We start from the raw sequence: 19,373 nt of genomic DNA, 5'->3' as shown, positions 1-19,373 counted from the left end.
GCATACGCCTATACATCTAAGAATAAAGTATATTCACTTTAGTAGTTACGAAATAAAGTATCAAACCACCCCAAAATATCTCAGTCTTTCAAAAACGATAAGTAGGATTTAGTGAGAATATAGTTCTAAATTTAGTGCTAATTTTAAACTGCCCAAATGAAGGCTAAAGTGGACAAAAGGAAGGGAAGTGATAAACAGTATTTAAATGAGATTTCATAAACAATCCTGTTCAAGAAAGAATGATTAGATAACATATTTCATAAAGTATTGGACACAGAAGGAAAAGATTTATCTCAGAGAAAGTTTTCAGACTTGAGCTCCCATCCCACAATTGCTTACATGTAGGTATGCTGCTGCATCTGTGCAGGCCACCAGTCCACATATGTGCAAGAAGTTGCAGCATCATGTGTTAAAAGTTAAATTTTAATTTTAACCAAATACAGTACAGACCCGTTTACGCGCAAATCTGCTGAATGCACGGTAGAGCCATGCCTCCCAGTGCTACCTATTTAACACGTGAGACTCGTTAACATGCAGTACAGGAACTTGCTATGTAGCGCTACAGATTTGCTCACTAACATAGAAATCGACAGGAAGTGCGGAGTGGAAACATGTTGTACAGTCTTTACCAATATTGGTAAAGACGTATCACGCACGCTTAGTCATTGTCACACTAGAGAGATATACAATATATAGTAGTTATATAGTAATATATATACTACATTAGAAAATTTTAACCGTAGGCCTAATATAATGGCAGAGGGCAAGCATCAGTGTTCCTACACTGTAGAAGAAAAGCTAGCTGCAATAGATCCAGTAAATAGTGAAGAAACCCAGGCCAAAGTTTCAAAAGATATTGGGATTGCCGAATCTACTCTCCGAGGATGGCTAAAAAATGAATCTAAACTGAATGGCTTTGTACAAAATATCATTTCTGCCGCGGGGCTTAAGCAAAAAAGTGCGCTATTCAGCAAAACCCACAATAGATAAAGCCATGCGCAAGTGGTTTGCTCAGGAAAGGCTGAAAGGAATGCCACTAAGTGGGCCAATTCTTCAAGCCCAAGCGCCAAGTTTGGAAATTTAACGGGGGATGAATCATTCCAAGCCAGCAAGGGGTTTAATCACCTTTAACCACCTCAATCACCTTTAATCACCTCAATAGAGCCAAACTGCCAGTAATATATGCTAACAGCAAAAATGCTTGGACGACGAGACACATTTTTGACGACTGGTTCCACAACAGCTTTGTTCCAGCTGTTCGTAAGCATCTGCGGTCAAAGAAACTCGAAGCCAAAGCACTTTTGCTGCTTGACAATTGTCCAGCCCATCCTCCAGCTGAATCACTGGTATTGAGCGATGGAAAATACTAGTGCTATACCTACCATTCAACACAACATCAAAAATTCAACCTTTAGACCAGGTCATTATTCAGAATTTTAAAAACAATTATCGACTGCAGCTGATTTCGGCGATCATGTCATGCACGTCTTCAGGCATTTCCAAATTCCTGAAACAGTTAAACATGAAGGAAATTATTTATTTAGTTAAAAAAGTTTGGGATGGAGTAAAACAAAAGTCCATTGAAAACTACTGGATGAAGGCTCTCGGCGATGCCTTTTCTGTCAAAGATGGCTCAGGCTCGGAAAACTCCAGCAGTGGCACTGATTCAGAGCCAGACTTTGAAGGATTTTCGGAAGTAGACATCCTACAAACAAGCATGCAGACAATAGAGGATAAAGGTAAACTTCTCTTTCAAATAATAAAGGATTTTAGTTTGGATACGTCGCCGAGTGGCTGGAGATGGATGAAGATTGCCCGGCTTCAGAATTTCTGTCCGAGGAAGAAATATTAACAGGCTGCAAGGCTACGTCGGACTGTGAAAGTGATGGCGAGGATGTCATTGAAAAGGTCAAAATTTTGCCCAGAGAAGACCTTAGTGCTGTAGAAACTGTTGTAAGATTTATGGAGGAGCAAAATGTGGAAAATATCAAAATCATTCATCTGCGGCAAATGACAGACTTCATAAGAGAGAAAAAAAATGCAAGCCAGAAAGAGCAGAAAATAACGACTTTTTTCAAAGTGAATCATAGACGCTTTTTTCAGCGTGGCCCTCTTAACCCGCGGTCCGTTAACACGCGGTCGTGACAGCTTGACTCCCGACATCCGCGCATAAACGGGTCTGTACTATACATACCTGTAACTTTTACAGTTTACAAATGCTAACAAGATTTTTCTTAGTATATTAAAAGATTACAGTGAGGAGGAAAATGTTCTTAGATTGTTCACAATCAAATGAAGAAAAAATAATGGCATTTTGAAAACTTTTTTTTAAACTCCAGTAAAACAAGAACATATTCCACTTTCTCAACTTGTCCAGTACTCCACAATTTTTTGCTTTAACATTATCCAACAGTTTGACAGGCTAAATTATATGCAGTTTACGGGCCCAGTTCTGTGTGGCCTTCTACTTCTTTGGGGGCCAAACTGTAGCTTGGCTAGCCCAGAGGAATAAGGAACACTAGGTTCCTCCTTACATCCTTGAACTAGCTATCTGTATGTTGGGTAGCAGAGCTGGATGGGAACAGGCTCCACAGAACCAGTACATTGCCACCCCCTCATACAGTTGGACAGAGAAGGGCAGATTGATATATGAACTGGACACAGCCTTGGCTTTTCCCACTCAACACACTGACCAGTGTAGCTTTACCATTGTGTTGGGGAATGTACTGTGCCAAGTATGGAGCCAGTGCAGTTTTCACCCTTCTCTGGGTAGCAGCAAAACTTCAAGGATATTATGACTCTTTAAGTATCTCACTATCTGGTTCATTATCTTGGAAGTTCCAAGACTAGAACTACATTTTAATCAGGTACAACCTTAGTTAAATTTATCAAGCAGCAAAAGTAAGTTAAAAGAGAGGCCTCATTTGAGTTACACCAGCGATAAATTTGACATAGTATTTTTGAAGGTATGCTATCAGGCTTTAAGTCCAACATTTTTCTTGACTTAAAGTTTGCTATAATCAAATGAGGCCTTGCTGAGGAAACAGTCCATCCTGGATCTGTCATACAACATGATGACCATGGCATACTTAAGTCATTAAGAGGCACAAGAAGTTATCTTGTGAATGCCAAAGCAATGCAAGTCCTTTTTAGGCACATGGTCATCTAGCCTCCATCAGGGCAAGCCACATAAAGGTGACACGGAACACAAAAGCTGTTTGACTCAGCCATCAGGAGATAGACAACTCAGAATTATTCCTGAACTAAGAAATTTTCCAGTTGATATCAACGGATCTCGGTCAGCCCCAGTTGAATCTAGTTACATCCAATGAAAATGCAAAGGCAAGACACTTCTTCACCAGGGAAAACAGCCGAAGATCAAAGGAAACAGACACTCTGGATCATAAATGGCAAGTCCCCATTCCTCTTTCCCATTATTCTGCTAATGGGAACTGTTATTCAGAGATAAAAAGCAAGGAAGCATCTATCATTCTTCTCCTCCCAGATTGGCCACAAAGGGTTGTGGTTCTCAGACCTAGTGGAGTTGTCACAGAGGTCTCCACTCCCGCTTTTTGGAAGACAAAATCTCCTGTTCCGTGGCCGGCACCATTCTTTCATGTCTGCCCAGACTACTGAGCTTGGCAGTTGAGAGGCAAGCCCTAAACAAGATGGGATGCTCTGTTTTAAAAAAAAAAAAAAAAAAAAAAGGTTTTTGTATCAAGCAAAACTGGCTTCTCAGTTTACACATGGGTTTGAATAAAATTTTCCTACTAGTGTCAAAATAGAAAGATCAGCCCTAGGAAACAAAATATTTCAGCTGTTGGTGAACCAAGATCCCCTTAATGCCAACTGACAGAGGGTTACAGGAATGTCCTGATTCTGGTGCATACATTCTGGTCCACCAAAGAATGTCATGAGGTCTTAAGTACTGTAAGCTAACTCAATGGATAACTATTTACATACGACATCAACGGAGAAATGTGACATTAACAGGGAAGGAAACAAGCCATAGGTCTGTTTCAGAGACAAAACTTTGGGGAGCATAAGTAGAAGGCAAAGAAGACACACCCTAATCCTGTACTTAGTGTCGTCAGATGCTACCGGTGTGGTGTTCTGCTCTGTTCAATGTTGATAACAGTTGGCTGCGTGCATGTGTTCCCTCTGTGTGCTTCCCCAGCTCTGCAGATCACTGACACAGCAGACCCAAGAGAACCTCCAATGACCACAGACTCTGATAAGGTACGAAGGCACCCGGCCAGGTTTATTGTCAAATGAAGCTCAGTAATAGTTTCCCGCAGACTCTACAGGACATACTACGAATATGTGCTCCCTGACAATGGACTGGCTCAGTCAGTGGCGGGACTCTCCGCTGCCCCCTAGGCCAGACAAAGACATCCATTCAGGAATGTATTCTTATACACGGGTACAAACAGGTTACACATCACTCCTGACGTATTGAGGTACCACCACTATACGCATTAGGGTGCTGCCTCTCCCCTGATACAGGTTGGTTCGAACAAACAAGTCTATCCCTCATATTGTCCTTCTGACCCTGTCTTTAGGATGGTCTGCCTATTCCTTGTTATCTCTGTGGAATGTGTTCATACCGGGATGTTCTGGTGCCATCCTGGCACACATTCATCTTATTAGTGCTTATATGTGTATACGTGCTTTTAGCAGCCTTCTTCTTGCCAACTTCTATGAGCAGGACCTGCCTCTGGCTCACAGTTTAACTTTGCTTTTTATATTAGCAAAGTCTTGACCATTACTTTTAGTTCAGGCCTCGTGTCTTATACAGGGCCTCATCTTACCACACTTAGGAAGTAAACAAGCAGTGTGTTTACATTCATGAAAACAGGCTCTCGGCCAATCTTGATTGAAAATGGTGCAGAGGAGTTTGGGGATGAAATAGACTTCTTTAGACAGGTTAACCTATAGGTTAAGTTTAGTCTCTAGAAAGTGTATTATGATTTTTTTTATGTAACCTTTTGTTTCCAATATCTTTACTCACTGTTGCTTGAATCTTCGGTAATAAACATATCCTTGTTTTCACTATACATATATCTCAGTGCTGTGATCATACAAGCTGGAGTACTTACTGTTACTTTGGGGACAGCAGATCTGATATCACTGTGAGTATTCAGTGGAAAAGGAGCTGGACATTATAAGGGAATGCTTCAAAAGGACTTGGGGACTGGACTGCATCTATTGTTAACCTGCAAGGCAAAATAAAGGCTAGTGTTGCCCAGAGGAGAATGCTTGAAGGGCTAACAGGCTGGTGGTATCAGAGAGCTGACACCCAAGTAAACACAAGCAAGACTCCCTCTCACTGGTGGCAGGGGGTAAAAAGGTGACTCACAATCCTGGGTACCCTGAGAACCATTGCACTGTTCTGGACCTAAAACTTCTCACCATCACATGTGTTCTTCTTCGAGTAGTGTCCCTATGAGTGCTCCACTTTAGGTGTCTGTGTGCCCCTGCACCTCTAATCGGAGATTTTTGGTAGCAGTGTCCCATTGAGCCTGTGCATCTCGAGGCTATTTAGCACTGCACGGGAACCCCCCTCACTTCTGTATGCCTTTGGCCTCTGAGCAGCTGTCCCTTTCTTATCTGTGTCATTAGCATAAGTAGTGTTTGTTTTGTTACCTTTGTTCTCCCTAAAAGTACTCAGGCTAGTGTTTTATTTTATTTTAATTTAATTTTATTTTATTCCTTTGGTCTAAAGAGAAAAGAGAAAAAGGAAAAGAACTTCACTTTCCTTCCCTGTCTGGGGGCATTCTCCCCCTCCCCAGGCATCTAGTAGACTCATAATTATTTCTTTTTCAGTTTAAAAAAAAAAAGTAAAGATGATGTTCTTCTGCATATTCCTCCCTGCTAGAGGATGACACCCCCTGCCAGGGGCTTGCCTGGCTCTTTCTGCTCCAAGCGGTGCCTCTCCTACCAGGAGTCTGTTCCTGTAATGGCCAGACACTCACTGTGCCTGGGAGACCCTCACAGAAGTGCTTTACCTGCCACACCTAAAACTGCAGCCTCACAGGAGCTGGGAGCTGAAGTAAAAATTCCTCCGTATAGAGAAAACACTTCAGTCTGCAGGGGACTCTGGTGGGTGTTGACCCCAGATCATCCCCAGAGCCTTCACTTCAAAAGGGGTCGAGTGGTGAAGAGGAGGAGAGAGAAAAAGAAGAAGCCACCAACAGACTCCCCCTGGAAAGGCTCCTCTGAGCAACTGGCCAGTCAGAGGGGTGTTCCCCAGTGTGGAACCTCCTGCTGTGAGCTCAGCTGCCGCACCCGTTTGGCAGGGAAGCTCAGGAAGCTGAAACCTGAGAAGGGGCTTCCTGCTGTGAGCTCTGCCCTGCTCTGAGCTCTGCTCTGGGCACCGACAAGGGGCTTCTGTAAGTTCTGTGCTGCTCTGAGTTCTACTCTGGGCAACTACTGCACGGAGAGGACACAGTTACCATACCATCTCTAAAAGAGTGACACAGAGAAGCCCTGCTGTCAGCTCTGCTTCAGCACGGAGACACCAGAAGCTGCCACCCTCATGCTCTGAGGCAACGGTACCATCCCCTAAGGAGAGGGGACAGTTACCCTACCATCTCTAAAAGAGCAGCATAGAGAAACCCTTTGGTACCAGATGCAACAAAACTCCCATCTAGGAAGTGTTCTGCACCTTCCCAACCATTGATACCGACTATAGACACTCCTCTGGGGTTCCGGATGAACCCATGGTAAAACAGGTACTCTGATACTCTGTAGACCTGTGGCCTCAGTACCCAGGGAGAGACAATTACCAAACCGTCTCTAAAAAAGTGGCACCAACAAACTTTTTGTACTGGGCAAAACTCTCATTTAGGGAGTGATCTGCCCAACTATCGGTACTGACAATGTACCACGGACCCTCCTCTGTGGTACCAAATGAACCGATGGTACTGCATGAGCTCTGGTGCCCTGGAGACCTGATGATTGGGGAAGAACCACAATACCCAGTACTTAGTACCAGGACCCCGGTATCGAGCACATCCCGACACCCAGAATCGCTCTTAGCACTGGGCTGTGTACTGCCAATACCTCAGTCAGCAGCACCCTTACTCACTGAAGAATCTGACACTGGCCAGGAGAATATCATTCCCTGGCCCCTCAAGGTGGCCCAGCACCATACTACAAGGGTCATTCCCAATTCCATCACACCAACCGCCCGTGCCTGCCTTCCTGCCTCTCCCTCCCAAGGACATATTGTAACTCTTCGGGTATATACACACACATGGCGTGACTGTCTCCGGTGTCTCCCAGGGAGAGTCCACCAGATGGTTTGCTACAGCCTGGCACCTGAGCCAGGGCAGGAGAGCACCTGAGCCAGGACAGGAGAAAGCTTTTTCAGAACAGGAAAGAAGAGGGAAGGGGGGGGGAACAAAAAACAAAAAACCCACACCTGAAGAGGAAGTTACCTCTTCAGCACACTTCTCCTCATCTCTCCCAGATGAGGCTGTGCTGCCCACCCCTCATCACTAGGTGAAGATTTAAGAACTTTCTGGATCTTACCAAGAGGGTGGCAGACAAGCTGCAAATTCCCTTACAGGAGATGGCAGATACACATCACAAGTTGGTGGAAATTCTGCACACTACCGTCTCATCTAGAACTGTCCTCCCAATTAATGAGCTGATTCTAGATCCTAACAAAATCATCTGGCAAAGCCAGCCTTCTTCGCACCAACCAGCAACAGAGTGTAAACAAAAACAACCCTACATCTCTACCCAAAGAGGCAGACTTTGTTTTCAACATCTGCAACCCAACTCCATCATAGTGGATGTGGTTAATGCATGAAGCAAGCAACATAATGCTAAGTCAACTCCATATGATCAGGCTTTGAAAAATGGCGTATTCATCAACAACATTACTGTTTAGAGTCATAAATTACCAAACTGTCATGGCCAAAACAATTTTGTTAATCTTGGGAAACCCAGGATGTTTCTGAAATATTACTGGAAACACAAAAAGAACAGATTCAGACCATTCTTAGAGAAGGTCAGTTAATAGCCAGACCAGTCCTGGAGACACCACTGGATGTAGCTGTTATAGCTGCCCGCCCAGTCTCCATGACAGTGGTACTGAGGTGGGATGTGGGTTTTTTTTTTTGTTCGCTACACCTCTCTAGATTGCCCAGAGAGCTACAGACTTCCAATTTGAAGGGCCAAACTCTTTGCAGAGAAGACAGATTTTCTTTCCACATCCTGAAGGATTCTCGGACCGCACTACACTCCTTAGGAATCTACACTGTGGAACAGAAGAAGCACTTTGATGAGCTGGTCGGGGGCCTGAGCTGGCCTAGATCAGCTGCCATCTATACACCTGTCACGCCACTCAGAAGTCACCTTACCTTACTTCACAGCAGTTAGGACCAGCTCTAGAGCAAAGAGATTGATTTCTAGCCCTGAACTTACAGGGTGCCTACTTCCATATCTCAATACAACCATCGTATAGGAGATTTCCTACTGCTTACCTTTGGGGCAGGATCATTATAGGTACAGACTGCTCCACACAGGGTAATCTCCAAGGTTCACTTCATTGTAGTGGCATACTAACCCCGGTACAGTGACTTGACTTTATCAGCACCAACCTGATGCAGTACAAGCGAGAGCGCGCCTCTCACTACCCACATTCACCACCCTGGGACACATGTCTCCCTAATATGCTGAGGAGCTCACCTACACAACAACAAGGTTCAGGATAAATGGCTTTCCACATAAATGACCTTTCATATCACTCTTTTGGGGTTAGGGGCTGTCAGGAGTGCCTGTGCACAAACTCTGCCTTTCATCAAAAACAACACACAAAGGTTATGATGTACTTAATGTGACCTGTATGTTTTGTATAAATTGACAAGGAGCTGCCAGATCTCCCTCCCTCTGCAAGACAGCATTCAAACTTTGGAATTGATGCACCCATCACAATGTGCTCATCTCAGCTGTCTGTCTACGAGGGATACAGAACAGGGATAACCAACAGTCTCAGTTGGAATTTTCTCACGACAGTGAGTGTATACTGAATTCACAGGTGCTTCAAGATATAGCCACCTTTTGGGGAAACATTCACTGGCAGTTGCCCTCATCTTCTCAGCGGACAGGGCCCACTTGTATCTCTTTTCCCAGTTTCCTCCTGTATCCAAGATTCTGTTGAAAATTCAGTGAAACAAAGCAAGAGTTATTGTGATTGCCCCTCTTGACTATGACAAGTCTGGCTCCCTTACCTGATGCAGATGGCAATATGCCCTCCTGTTCCTCTGATGTCAGCCCATTCCTCACCCGCTCTCTCTAAACAATGGGCTGAGCCTTCACCCCAATCCATGGGTCCTCTGCCTCCAGGCTTGGATCTTTCTTTGTTCCAAGGTTTAGAAGCAGAATGCTCTGATAAGCTGAAACACATGTTGCAATACAACCACAAGTTGAGCACTCCACATACCTATCTACAAAATGGAAACGACTCCAAGTTTGTACCATTCCAAACGGACAGACCCAACCTCATCTTTCCTCCCTCTGATTTTGCACTACATTTTAAACTCTCACTCAGCTCCCTTAAGGTACATCTCATGGTGAAAATGGCTTCCCACTTGGCATTTGCTCAACCACTAATGCGTAGACTCTTTAAGGGCATTGGGACTCTCTTCACCCATGTGACACCACCCGCTCCAGCCTGGGACTTTAATCTAGTTCTCAGGGCTTGGACTAGACCTCCCTCCAAGTCCAGGGCAACTTGTTCTCTTACACCTGTCCATGACAACAGCATTTCTAATTGCCATCACCTCAGCTAGGCACATAGGAGAAATAGCGGCCCTGATGGCACACCCATCGTTCACGGCCTTTGTCTTTAAAAAATAATAATAAAAAAAAAAACAACTCTAAGGCCATATCAGAAGTTTCTCCCTACTTTTTCTGCACTTTCCATAGGAATCAAGAGATCCATTTCCCTGTTTTTTCCCAAAACCACATTGTGACAACTGGGAGACAATTGTGCATATGCTAGATATTAGAAGGACATTAGCATTCTACTTGGACAGGACTAAGGACTTCAGGAAATCCCCTAAACTCTCTTCCTTTCGTCCACAGAAAGATTCTAAAACTCTGTGATATCTCCTCAAAGACTATCCAAATGGCTCTCTAGTTGCATTAATCACTTAGCAAGAGCGCAACTTGCTTCCGTCCATATGCACTCCATGAGATCAGTTCCTACCTCAATCACATTCCATAGGGATACCCCTATCTCCCCAATCTATAGAGCAATGACTGGGGCCTCTGTCCATACTTTCGCAGAACATTATGTGATCACTGAAGATTTGGCCGCTGACACCATCTTTGACTCCACAGTACTCTCTGTAGTAAAAGACTCCGCTCCGAAGTCCCAGCCTCCAGTGGTGAGTGCTGCTCCGGAGTCACCTAAAGTGGAGCATCCATAGGGACACTACTCGAAGAAGAAGAGGAAGTTACTCACCTTGTGCAGTAACGATGGTTCTTCGAGATGTGTGTCCTTATGGGTGCTCCACAACCCGCCCTCCTCCCCTCTACTTCGGAGTTCTCTACAGGGCTCTGTGGTAGGGAAGGAAATGAGGGGGGTTCGCCTGTGCAGTGCTAAATAGCCTTGAGGCAGACCACGAGGGAGGGAGCGCACATGCGCGGGCTCAACAGGACACTGCTACCAAAAATCTCTGATTAGAAGTGCAGGGGCACACAGACTCCTAAAGTGGAGCAGCCTTAGGGACACACATCTCGAAGGAGCATCGTTACTGCACAAGGTAAGTAACTTCCTCATATCTTGACATTAAATAGTGACATAAATGTAGGCTCATTAAAAACTCTGAAAGATCACCCGATAATATCTAGGTTTCTTAAAGCAGTACGTGTATCCAAACCAACCAGATCCCTATTTAGGATCTGCCTACAGTGCTGCAAAGTCTTGTGACCCATCTGTTCAAACTGATGGTATCTAATTCCTTACATTTTCTTTCCATAAACATGTCTCCTGATTGCAGTCACGTTGGCAAGAAAAGTCTCTGAAATCTCCATTCTTGTGTGACATGAAATAATCTCTTGAGGTCCCTTCCAGCCCTACATTTCTGTGATGCTATCATTTGCTCCATCATCCACAAGGACAAGATTGTTCGCCATGCTCCAGAATCATTCATAATCAGTGTTATGTATTTCTCCCATTCCTCAGGGGAAAATAATTCTTTTTTCATTTTGCCTAAAGCCTCATATAGAGAAATCATGACACATGCCTAATGTAAGACAAACTGTTAAAAGATACTGTAGGAGAATCTATCAATTCAGAAAAACACTGGGTCAGTGTTTTGGCCCATTCTGTAGTCCCTTTCCACCACTCTGTCAACACAAAGGGGTCTTATGTCTGCCTTAAATGTGAAGCTGAGGTTTCCGCCAGCATTGGGAAATCCTTGGCTGATGTGGTGTTCTGTGCTGCCCCCCTCCAAACACGCTGGGCACAGAAGCATATTTGTGCATAGATAAAGTAATTTTAGAAAACATCAGAGCCCACTCAATACTTTCCACAGAGGTATCCTAGGCAGAAAGGATGCTAGCTTCCACAAAGGAAGTCTGTAAAGCCTTGTCATCCATCAACCTTTTTTCGAAAAAGCACTATAGGCTTGACTTCTTTCCTCTGTAAAATCATCCTTCAACGGGACAGACTCCAAATGAGGGTTTTTTAAATGTTAATAATACTAATTTGAGGGAAGTCCTACTGTCCTATTTATCTTTCCTTGCTTCCTTCCTTCCTTTGTCCAAATTTCTGATTGGGCAAAAGATCAAGTTTCCTTTCTGAATCTGACCTTTCCTGCCATCTGTGTCACTTAGGGGAAGTGCTTTGTCTATATAAAGCCCATGTATATGAAACATTACTCTTATATTCAATCTAATAATAAGAAGTGCAGAAACACAGCTTTGGAAAATTCAGCTTTGGAAGCACTTATCTAGTATGAAGATGTAAGGGGTATGACCAGGACCTGGAGTTCCATAGACAAGTCTGAACTGACTCCAGTATTTGTGGGGAGAGAGGTTTAGCTCATGCAGAGAGGTGTAGTCCATGTCATGGACTGTGGAAGAGGTCATTCCCTGAAAGGAAATCATCAGCTAACAAACTTCACATGACAGATCATACCAAAACAATGATTTGTGCCCCCGCTTACGATTCTACAGCAGTGGCTAACAAACACTATTTTCAGAGCCAGACTAGCAAAATTGAAGATGCAGGCACACAAAGCTCTTTTAGACACAATGCCATCTAAGCTGAAATTACTCTTAAACAAAATGGGCATTTGATTTCTGCGCCATTCAAAATACAGAGTGAAAGACGATGTTTGCTAAGCAGAATAAAATACAATAAAATAAAAAGTGAAAAATTGCTTCTAGATTTCTAAGGGCTTGTCTACTCACTAGGGAACTTTTTAGTGTGTGCCAGCAAGATTAGTGTGCAACTCATTGCACATTTGAATTCACTCCCCTCTGGTGCACATTGCTGCACCATATAGACCAGCCCCAAGAGGGAACTGCAAGAAATTGAGAGAAAAATAATGACTTTTTTAAATTACTATTAAAAAAATCCTTTTAATAACATGTTTTTTCTTTTTGCCATTCACTCACTGAATTTTCTGTGTAGTAAAATATTACTTTAGAAGTACATCATTTTTATCTTTGTTTCCAATCAGATCCACAGGATTTATACTGGATGGTTTCCCTCGTACATTTGAGGAGGCCCAGTACTTATCAGAACGAGGACTCTGCCCCGATGTTGCAGTTTTTATCCAAGTGGAAGAAAGTGACATTTCTGATCGTCTTCTTCCTCCACGTTTGGAAAAATGGAGGGATAGACAAAATAAAAAAATGGAAAATAAGAAGAAGCTGAAAGACATGAAAGAAAAAATAAAGGTAGATTTTATTCTTTCAGTAACAAACAGATTTTAGATTAGTGTTACAGTGAGGCTCCTTGTAATGAAGGAGGTCTAGCTCTCCTGTGCCACCTCAGGTGGCCAGTTAATACAGCGGGGCAGCACCTGGTGCTATAAAGGATCATGGAGAATCAGAAAGGATAGAGGTCCTTGAAGGAAGGCTGAACATCAGAGGGGTTTTCCAGCTAACCTCAAATTGGAGAGCCAGAGCTGAGGGTCAGAGAGGGCTGAAGGAAGGGGAGCAGTGGAGGAGCTTATCTCCATGCTGAAGAACTGGAGCCAGAGGGCTGGGGGAGAGGAGGGGATGCTCCCCAGGTAAGGATGAAGTCCCAGCAGAGAGTTGGCGGTGGTAGGAAGATCCCCAGTGGGGGCTCCACTGCGAAGAACAGGGATATACTACAGCTGGAAGGGGTGAAGTGGCTGTCCTGGCAGAAGGACGGGGGGGGGGGGAGCAAAAAAGAGGACCGAAGAAGAACCCAGGTATGGTGGAAAACTCCAGAGTATGGTATGTACTATGTTGACGGACTGTGTGTCATGGGATTTTAACAACTATGCACTGGGAGTGGCAGGTGGACTGTGTTTTTGGACTTCTATTATGGATTATTTGCAGTATGTTTTTGTAATAAACTGGCCCCTAGGAAGGGTATTATTGGGGCAAGACAACCCGTTGTGGGGTTCTTAGGGACCTGAGAGGGGAAGAGGGATGGTAACCCCTGTTAGGGTGCCCACCCACAAAAGGGCATTTGAGAATGAAGGGGAATCATTCACAGTTAGATTAGACCATCTAGGCAGATCTCTGCATTGGGTGATGAAGCAGAACTTCATAGTCCTACAAGGAGCACCAGGAGACAAGTAAAACAATTCTGAAGTGGTCAGAGTGATGCTTATACCATCCCCCTCTCAGGCCTTAGTACAGGGGTCTATCCAGGGGAAAGGGGCATGGCTGGGGTTTTCCTTTGCCCTGGAGATCCTCATCTGCTAGAAGTAAAAGTTCTGCTCCAGCAGTTGTCAAAAGTTAGAACTCTGCTCTAAAAATCTCATCTTTGAGGTTTGGAGATGCAGTATTGCCAACCTCAAGAGGTCAAAAATCATGAGATTGGCACCCAAAATCATGAAATTTTAAAAAACATCAAATCATGTTATTGTATTCTGTCTTTTGACTTTTTGATTCTCGTCTGCCAGTGAGTGTATGTGATAATGTCAGTGTGATCATTTCAGCTTGAATGCACGCACAAATGCATGCCTTTCCCATGTGTCACAGATGGAGACTCCACTTTGGCTCTAATCACCACAAATAAGCAGAACGGCCATCCATGCCCTATTACTGTCCAGACTCCTTCCCTTCTTAGTTTATAACCTTTGATAAAAGAAGGGCTAAATGTTAAACAGTTTGAGAACCTTGACCTATTTAGTGCATCATGATTCACACTAGCACATAGAACTTATATTACTTTTTTGGGTCGATAAATTATAGATGTACATAGACTTTGAGGAGAGAAGGGACCATTGTCATCATCTAGTCTGACCTCCTCCACATCGCAGGCCACAGAACAGCACACATCCACTCCTGTAATAGACCCATAACCTTTGGCTGTTCCAGAACTTCACGACTTTGATGGCTAGAAACTTTTGTCCAGTTTCAAGCCTAAACTTGTTGATGGCCAGTGTATATCCATTTATTCTTGTGCTAACATAGGCCCTTGACTTAAATAACTCCTGTCCCTGATATTTATTCCTCTGATATATTTTTAGAGAGCAATCATATCTCCCCCCACAGCCTTTGTTTGGTTAGGCTAAACAACCCAAGCTCCATAAGTCTCCTTTCGTAAGATAGGTTCTCCATTCCTCTGATCATCCTAGTAACCCTTCTCTGCACCTGTTCCAATTTGCATTCATCTTTCTTAAACATGGAAAACCAGAACTGCACACGGTATTCCAGATGAGGTCTCACCAGTGCCTTGTATAGTTGTAATAACACTTCTTTATCTCTGCTGGAAATAGCTTGCCTGATGCATCCTACAATTGCATTAGCCTTTTTCATGGCTCCATTACACTGGTGGCTCATAGTCACCCTGTGATCAATCAATACACCCAGGTGTTTCATCTCTTCTGTCTCTTCCAACTGATATGTCCCCAGCTGCTGGCAAAATTCTTTTTGTTACTCCCTAAGTGCGTGACTGTGCACTTTGCGCTCTTAAATTTCATGAGATTTCTAATACTGCATGTAGCGGGGCGTGGCTTCTCTAACGTCTTCTTCCCTGCAGAAACTGCATGGACTCCAATAGTTGTGCCTTCACTACACCCTTTTATTTTAAGTTCCCTCCACCATTTCTACAACAATCCCCGTGTAACAGTCTGTTTACAACACCACCTGTGCTTTTTTGCCCTCCCCCCAGAACCCAAGGGAAATGGAGGTCTCTCTCCCTTGAGGCATCCATGTAACTGGGCTAACTCAGCCCTAGTCCCCTCTTCTTCCCTTGGCACTTCCCTCCTGTCTCTTTATCAGCCTTGGGTTGATAAGCTATTTGGCTCCTTATCCTATCCATCTGTCCAGCCTGATCCTCTAATTACCCCAACCCCATCAGCTTTCTCAAGGGGAACTAATGAACATCCGAGTGATAAAATTGCAGGATCACTTGTTCACCCCCTGCACTCTGTCACACTAGAGTTTTCAGGGTCATCCAAATCTTCTTGTATAATATTCCAGTCCTCCTCTGTATTGGAAATACCTCCCAACTTTGTGTCATCCATAAATTTTATTAGCACACACTTACTTTTTGTGCCAAGGTTATTAATGAAAATGTTAAATAAGATTGGTTGCAAGACTGATCCCTGAGGAACTCCACTAGTAACCTCCCTCCAGCCTGACAATTCACCTTTCAGCATGACTCATTGTATTCTTCACTTCAACTAGTTCCTTACCCATCTTTCAATTCTTGTATTAATCCCCATCTTCTCTAGTTAAACTAATAATTTCCCACATGGAACTGTATCAAATGCCTTACCGAAATCCAGGTAGATTAAAGAACATTACATTAGCTCCTGCTTTCTGAATTTATCTCATTAGGGTGCAGAGGAATATTTCAGGAGATGGGGGTCTTAGACAACAGCTCAGCAGAAAAAAAAATGCTTACTTACTACATATGAGTAAATGCATATTGTGACAAAGTTCCTCCTCTACCTTGGTGGGTCTTGCGCTTATTGGCAGATTTGTTCACCTTGGAGCTTCACAGCAGCCCTCAGCTTGGCTGTTTTTCCTGAACCCACAGTCCAGGTCGACTCCTCCTGTGTCTGACCAGGAGTTAGGAGGTTTCGGGGGAATCCGGGCCCGCCCTCTACTCCAGGTTCCAGCCCAGGGCCCTGTGGAATGCAACTGTCTAGAGTGCCTCCTGGAACAGCTATGCAACAGCTACAACTCCCTGGGCTACTTCCCCATGGCCTCCTCCCAACACCTTCTTTATCCTCATCATAGGACCTTCCTCCTTGTGTCTGATAATGCTTGTACTCGTCAGTCCTGCAACAGTCTGCGTTCTCACTCTCAGCTCCTCACACACGCACCACAAACTGAAGTGAGCTCCTTTTTAAACACAGGTGCCCTGATTAGCCTGCCTTAATTGATTCTAGCAGCTTCTTGATTGGCTGCAGGTGTTCTAATCAGCCTGTCTGTCTTAATTGTCTCCAGAAGGTTCCTGATTGTTCTGGAGCCTTCCCTGCTGGGAGACGGGACTGTCCCTAGCTTGCTCCTCAGCTATCTGCTTTCTTTTCTTTCCTAAAGGCCCCTGGCCTGGATTTTTCTTACTTTTGGACCTTGCCTTAGTTTTCCCCCCCCAAACGGGCCAGATGCTTTTTTGGTTTTGGTTTGATTTCTGTTGCTTTTTCCTGCTTTTTTTTGAGTGCTGGTTGGCCTCCAGCTTGCAGCCAGCACCCGCCCCCCCCCCTTGCCTGCTTTCGGGCGCAGCTATTTGTCTCAGCTGAAACCCCCGGAGGAGGGGGGGGAAGATTGCCGATTTTGCTATCCGGAGGGGGGAGTGGAAGCCCCCAGACCCAGCCGTTTCGCTGTTTGTTTGGAAATTCCAGCCTTATCTTTATCACATTCTCAGCCTGCCGGAAGCCTTGGAACACAGCCAACACAGTTGGAGAAGAAATCATCCAGGAAACTACAAATCATCGTGAAGGGGGCCATAAGACTGAGTAATTTTTTGAATTATACTCTCGTGGGGGGGAGTTTGACTGTGTTTTAATTGCGTTTGTGGCGGCACAGGGGGTGTGGCAAGGAGCCGCCCCCCGACCCATCGGTGCTCCCACCCCCCCCAACATTACTACAACTGCCACGGCCCCCCCGCCGTTCGTCCCTGCTGGCAACCTGCCATCTGCCTTCAGATCCAGCTGTTTGCTTTGAACTTTGCCTTTCGGACTGGACACAACAGCCGACCAAACGAGACTCTTTGGACAAACGTGCATGGGTCTACACCCCCCCCCTCGGACTGCTTATCCCACAGGCTTGCCCCTATTACTGGACCCCGATTCCTGTTATTCCCCCCCTCCCAGTCCACCCATTTGGCTCCCCCCCCCCGCCTGCAGCCCAGCAGGGAGGAGCGGTTAATCTGCTTCCCTCTCCCCCCTCCTCCTTCCGGTGTCTCCCCGTCTCTCCCTGCTCACAATGGCAGGGAATGAGAGGGGCGAGGCCCCTTTAATAATATCAGCTGTTCCTCCCCCACCCCCCCGCCCCACCCCCAACCCGCCCCCCCCCACCACAATTGTTAAAGTACTTGCCACCGCCACCGCTGGGGCACCAGCAGCAGGAGGCACCGGAGTGATTACTGCCGCTGCTGCGCCCACCGCCCCCCCAGATTCTAGGAACCCCCCCCAGCTGGCCGCAAAGGCCAGGGCGGGAAGAAAGGAAAGGGCCCCGCTAAAACATCTAGGCCCTCCATGGCAGGGGCTGCCCCCACAGCCGTGGCCTCGTTATCGACCGTGGCACCCCTCCCCACAGTTCCCTCCACCAGCTCTGCGAATGTCCCTCCCCCGGCCCCCAGGACTTATGCCCGGGCGGTGGCAGGCTCCCCCCTGCCTGCCACCTCGTCATCTCGCCCACCCACTGCCTCCGCTACCATCACCAGCAGCCGGGGCCCTTTCCCCACCTTGACCAGGAAGCACGGTGTCCGTTGCCTCCTGGTGCCTGCCTCGCCCCACGTGGAGACATACGTGCAGGCGTTGGCGAAGGTGGTAGGACCCACGGCTGTTGTGGTGGCCTCCAAGATGTATAGGAAGGTCGTTTTTTTCTTAGCTTCGGAGGCTGCCGTCCAGGAGGCAGTGGAGAGGGGCCTGGCAGTGGGGGGGGGTGTTCGTCCCCCTAGAGCCACTAGAAGACCTGGGCGTTCGCCTCGTCCTCATCTCCGTTCCTCCCTTTTTACCCAATGCTGCCCTGTTACCCGCTCTCTCCACCCTGGGGAAACTTACCTCTGTCATCAGCCCTCTCCCGTTGGGCTGCAAGGACCCCACCCTCCGTCACGTCCTTTTGTTCTGCCGACAAGTGCAGCTTCTACCACCGACGGGGGTGCGTGACGGAGAGGCGCTCGAGGGGTCCTTCCTAGTCCCCTACCAGGGAGCCCGCTATCGGGTCTTTTACTCCATCGGAGAGGCCCGGTGCTACCTCTGCCGCTCAGCGGGGCATGTCCGCAGAGACTGCCCTTTGGCCTGGGGGGGAGGGGCACCCAAGACCCCCGAGACCCGGCAGGACATCGGCCCCGTCGTTGCCGACGCCCCTGGCTGCCCGGCACCTGTAACCAACCCTCCTCCTACTCAATCCATCGCTGCTCCCGTCCGGGCCCAGGAGACTCCTTCCCTACAACGCCCGGGCGAGCAAGGGAGTCCCACCCTTGCTATTACCACTTCGGCAGAGCCTATGGAGGAGGGTGCGGCAAAGATATTACCGGGTATAGGAGAGGGCCCGCCCCAAGGAGAACCCCCCGCCCCTCATGCTGCCTCACCGCTACCCCCCCCCCCCGGACCCCTGAACCATCGCCTCCGCCCCCCGACACGACCCCTGCTAACCAACCCCCAGACGACGCTATGGAGGGTTGGACCCTAGTCCAGGGGAAGCGGGGCAAGCGGAAGGCTCGAGCTCCGCTGCATCCATCCGACGCGGAAGCCCCCCAGAAGACCAGGAAGGGAGGCACTGATATTGAGCCCTCCGCTACGACCACAAGTGAGATCCATCCGCTGGTGTCGGGAGGGGAAGACAGACTGGCCTTGGAGGGCAGAATCCCCCCTCCACGGGAGACCCTCCCCTCCTAGACGCCCCTTCTGCCCGGATACCATCCAAACCCCCCACGAACCTCGAGGCGACCGCTGAGGCGGGCCCTAGAGGAGAGGCCCCCGGGGTAGCAGGCGTTGGCCTCTCCTCCGTGTATGCGGAGATTGAGG

General features: G+C 46.6%; 1 protein-coding gene across 1 annotated transcript in view; it reads left to right on the top strand.

Moving 5' to 3' along the window:
* Positions 1-19,373, top strand: part of AK9 (adenylate kinase 9) — a 228,501-nt gene that overhangs the window by 133,811 nt on the left and 75,317 nt on the right. Inside the window, exon 27 of the mRNA XM_074948221.1 lies at positions 12,708-12,927. Coding sequence (XP_074804322.1) covers positions 12,708-12,927 — 220 coding nt within the window. The remainder of the gene's footprint in view (positions 1-12,707; positions 12,928-19,373) is intronic.

The sequence above is a fragment of the Natator depressus genome, chromosome 3, assembly GCF_965152275.1.
Source record: "Natator depressus isolate rNatDep1 chromosome 3, rNatDep2.hap1, whole genome shotgun sequence".
NCBI lineage: Eukaryota > Metazoa > Chordata > Testudines > Cheloniidae > Natator > Natator depressus.
Note: the sequence above shows the minus strand (reverse complement) of the source record. Positions and strands in the feature narration are given on the sequence as shown.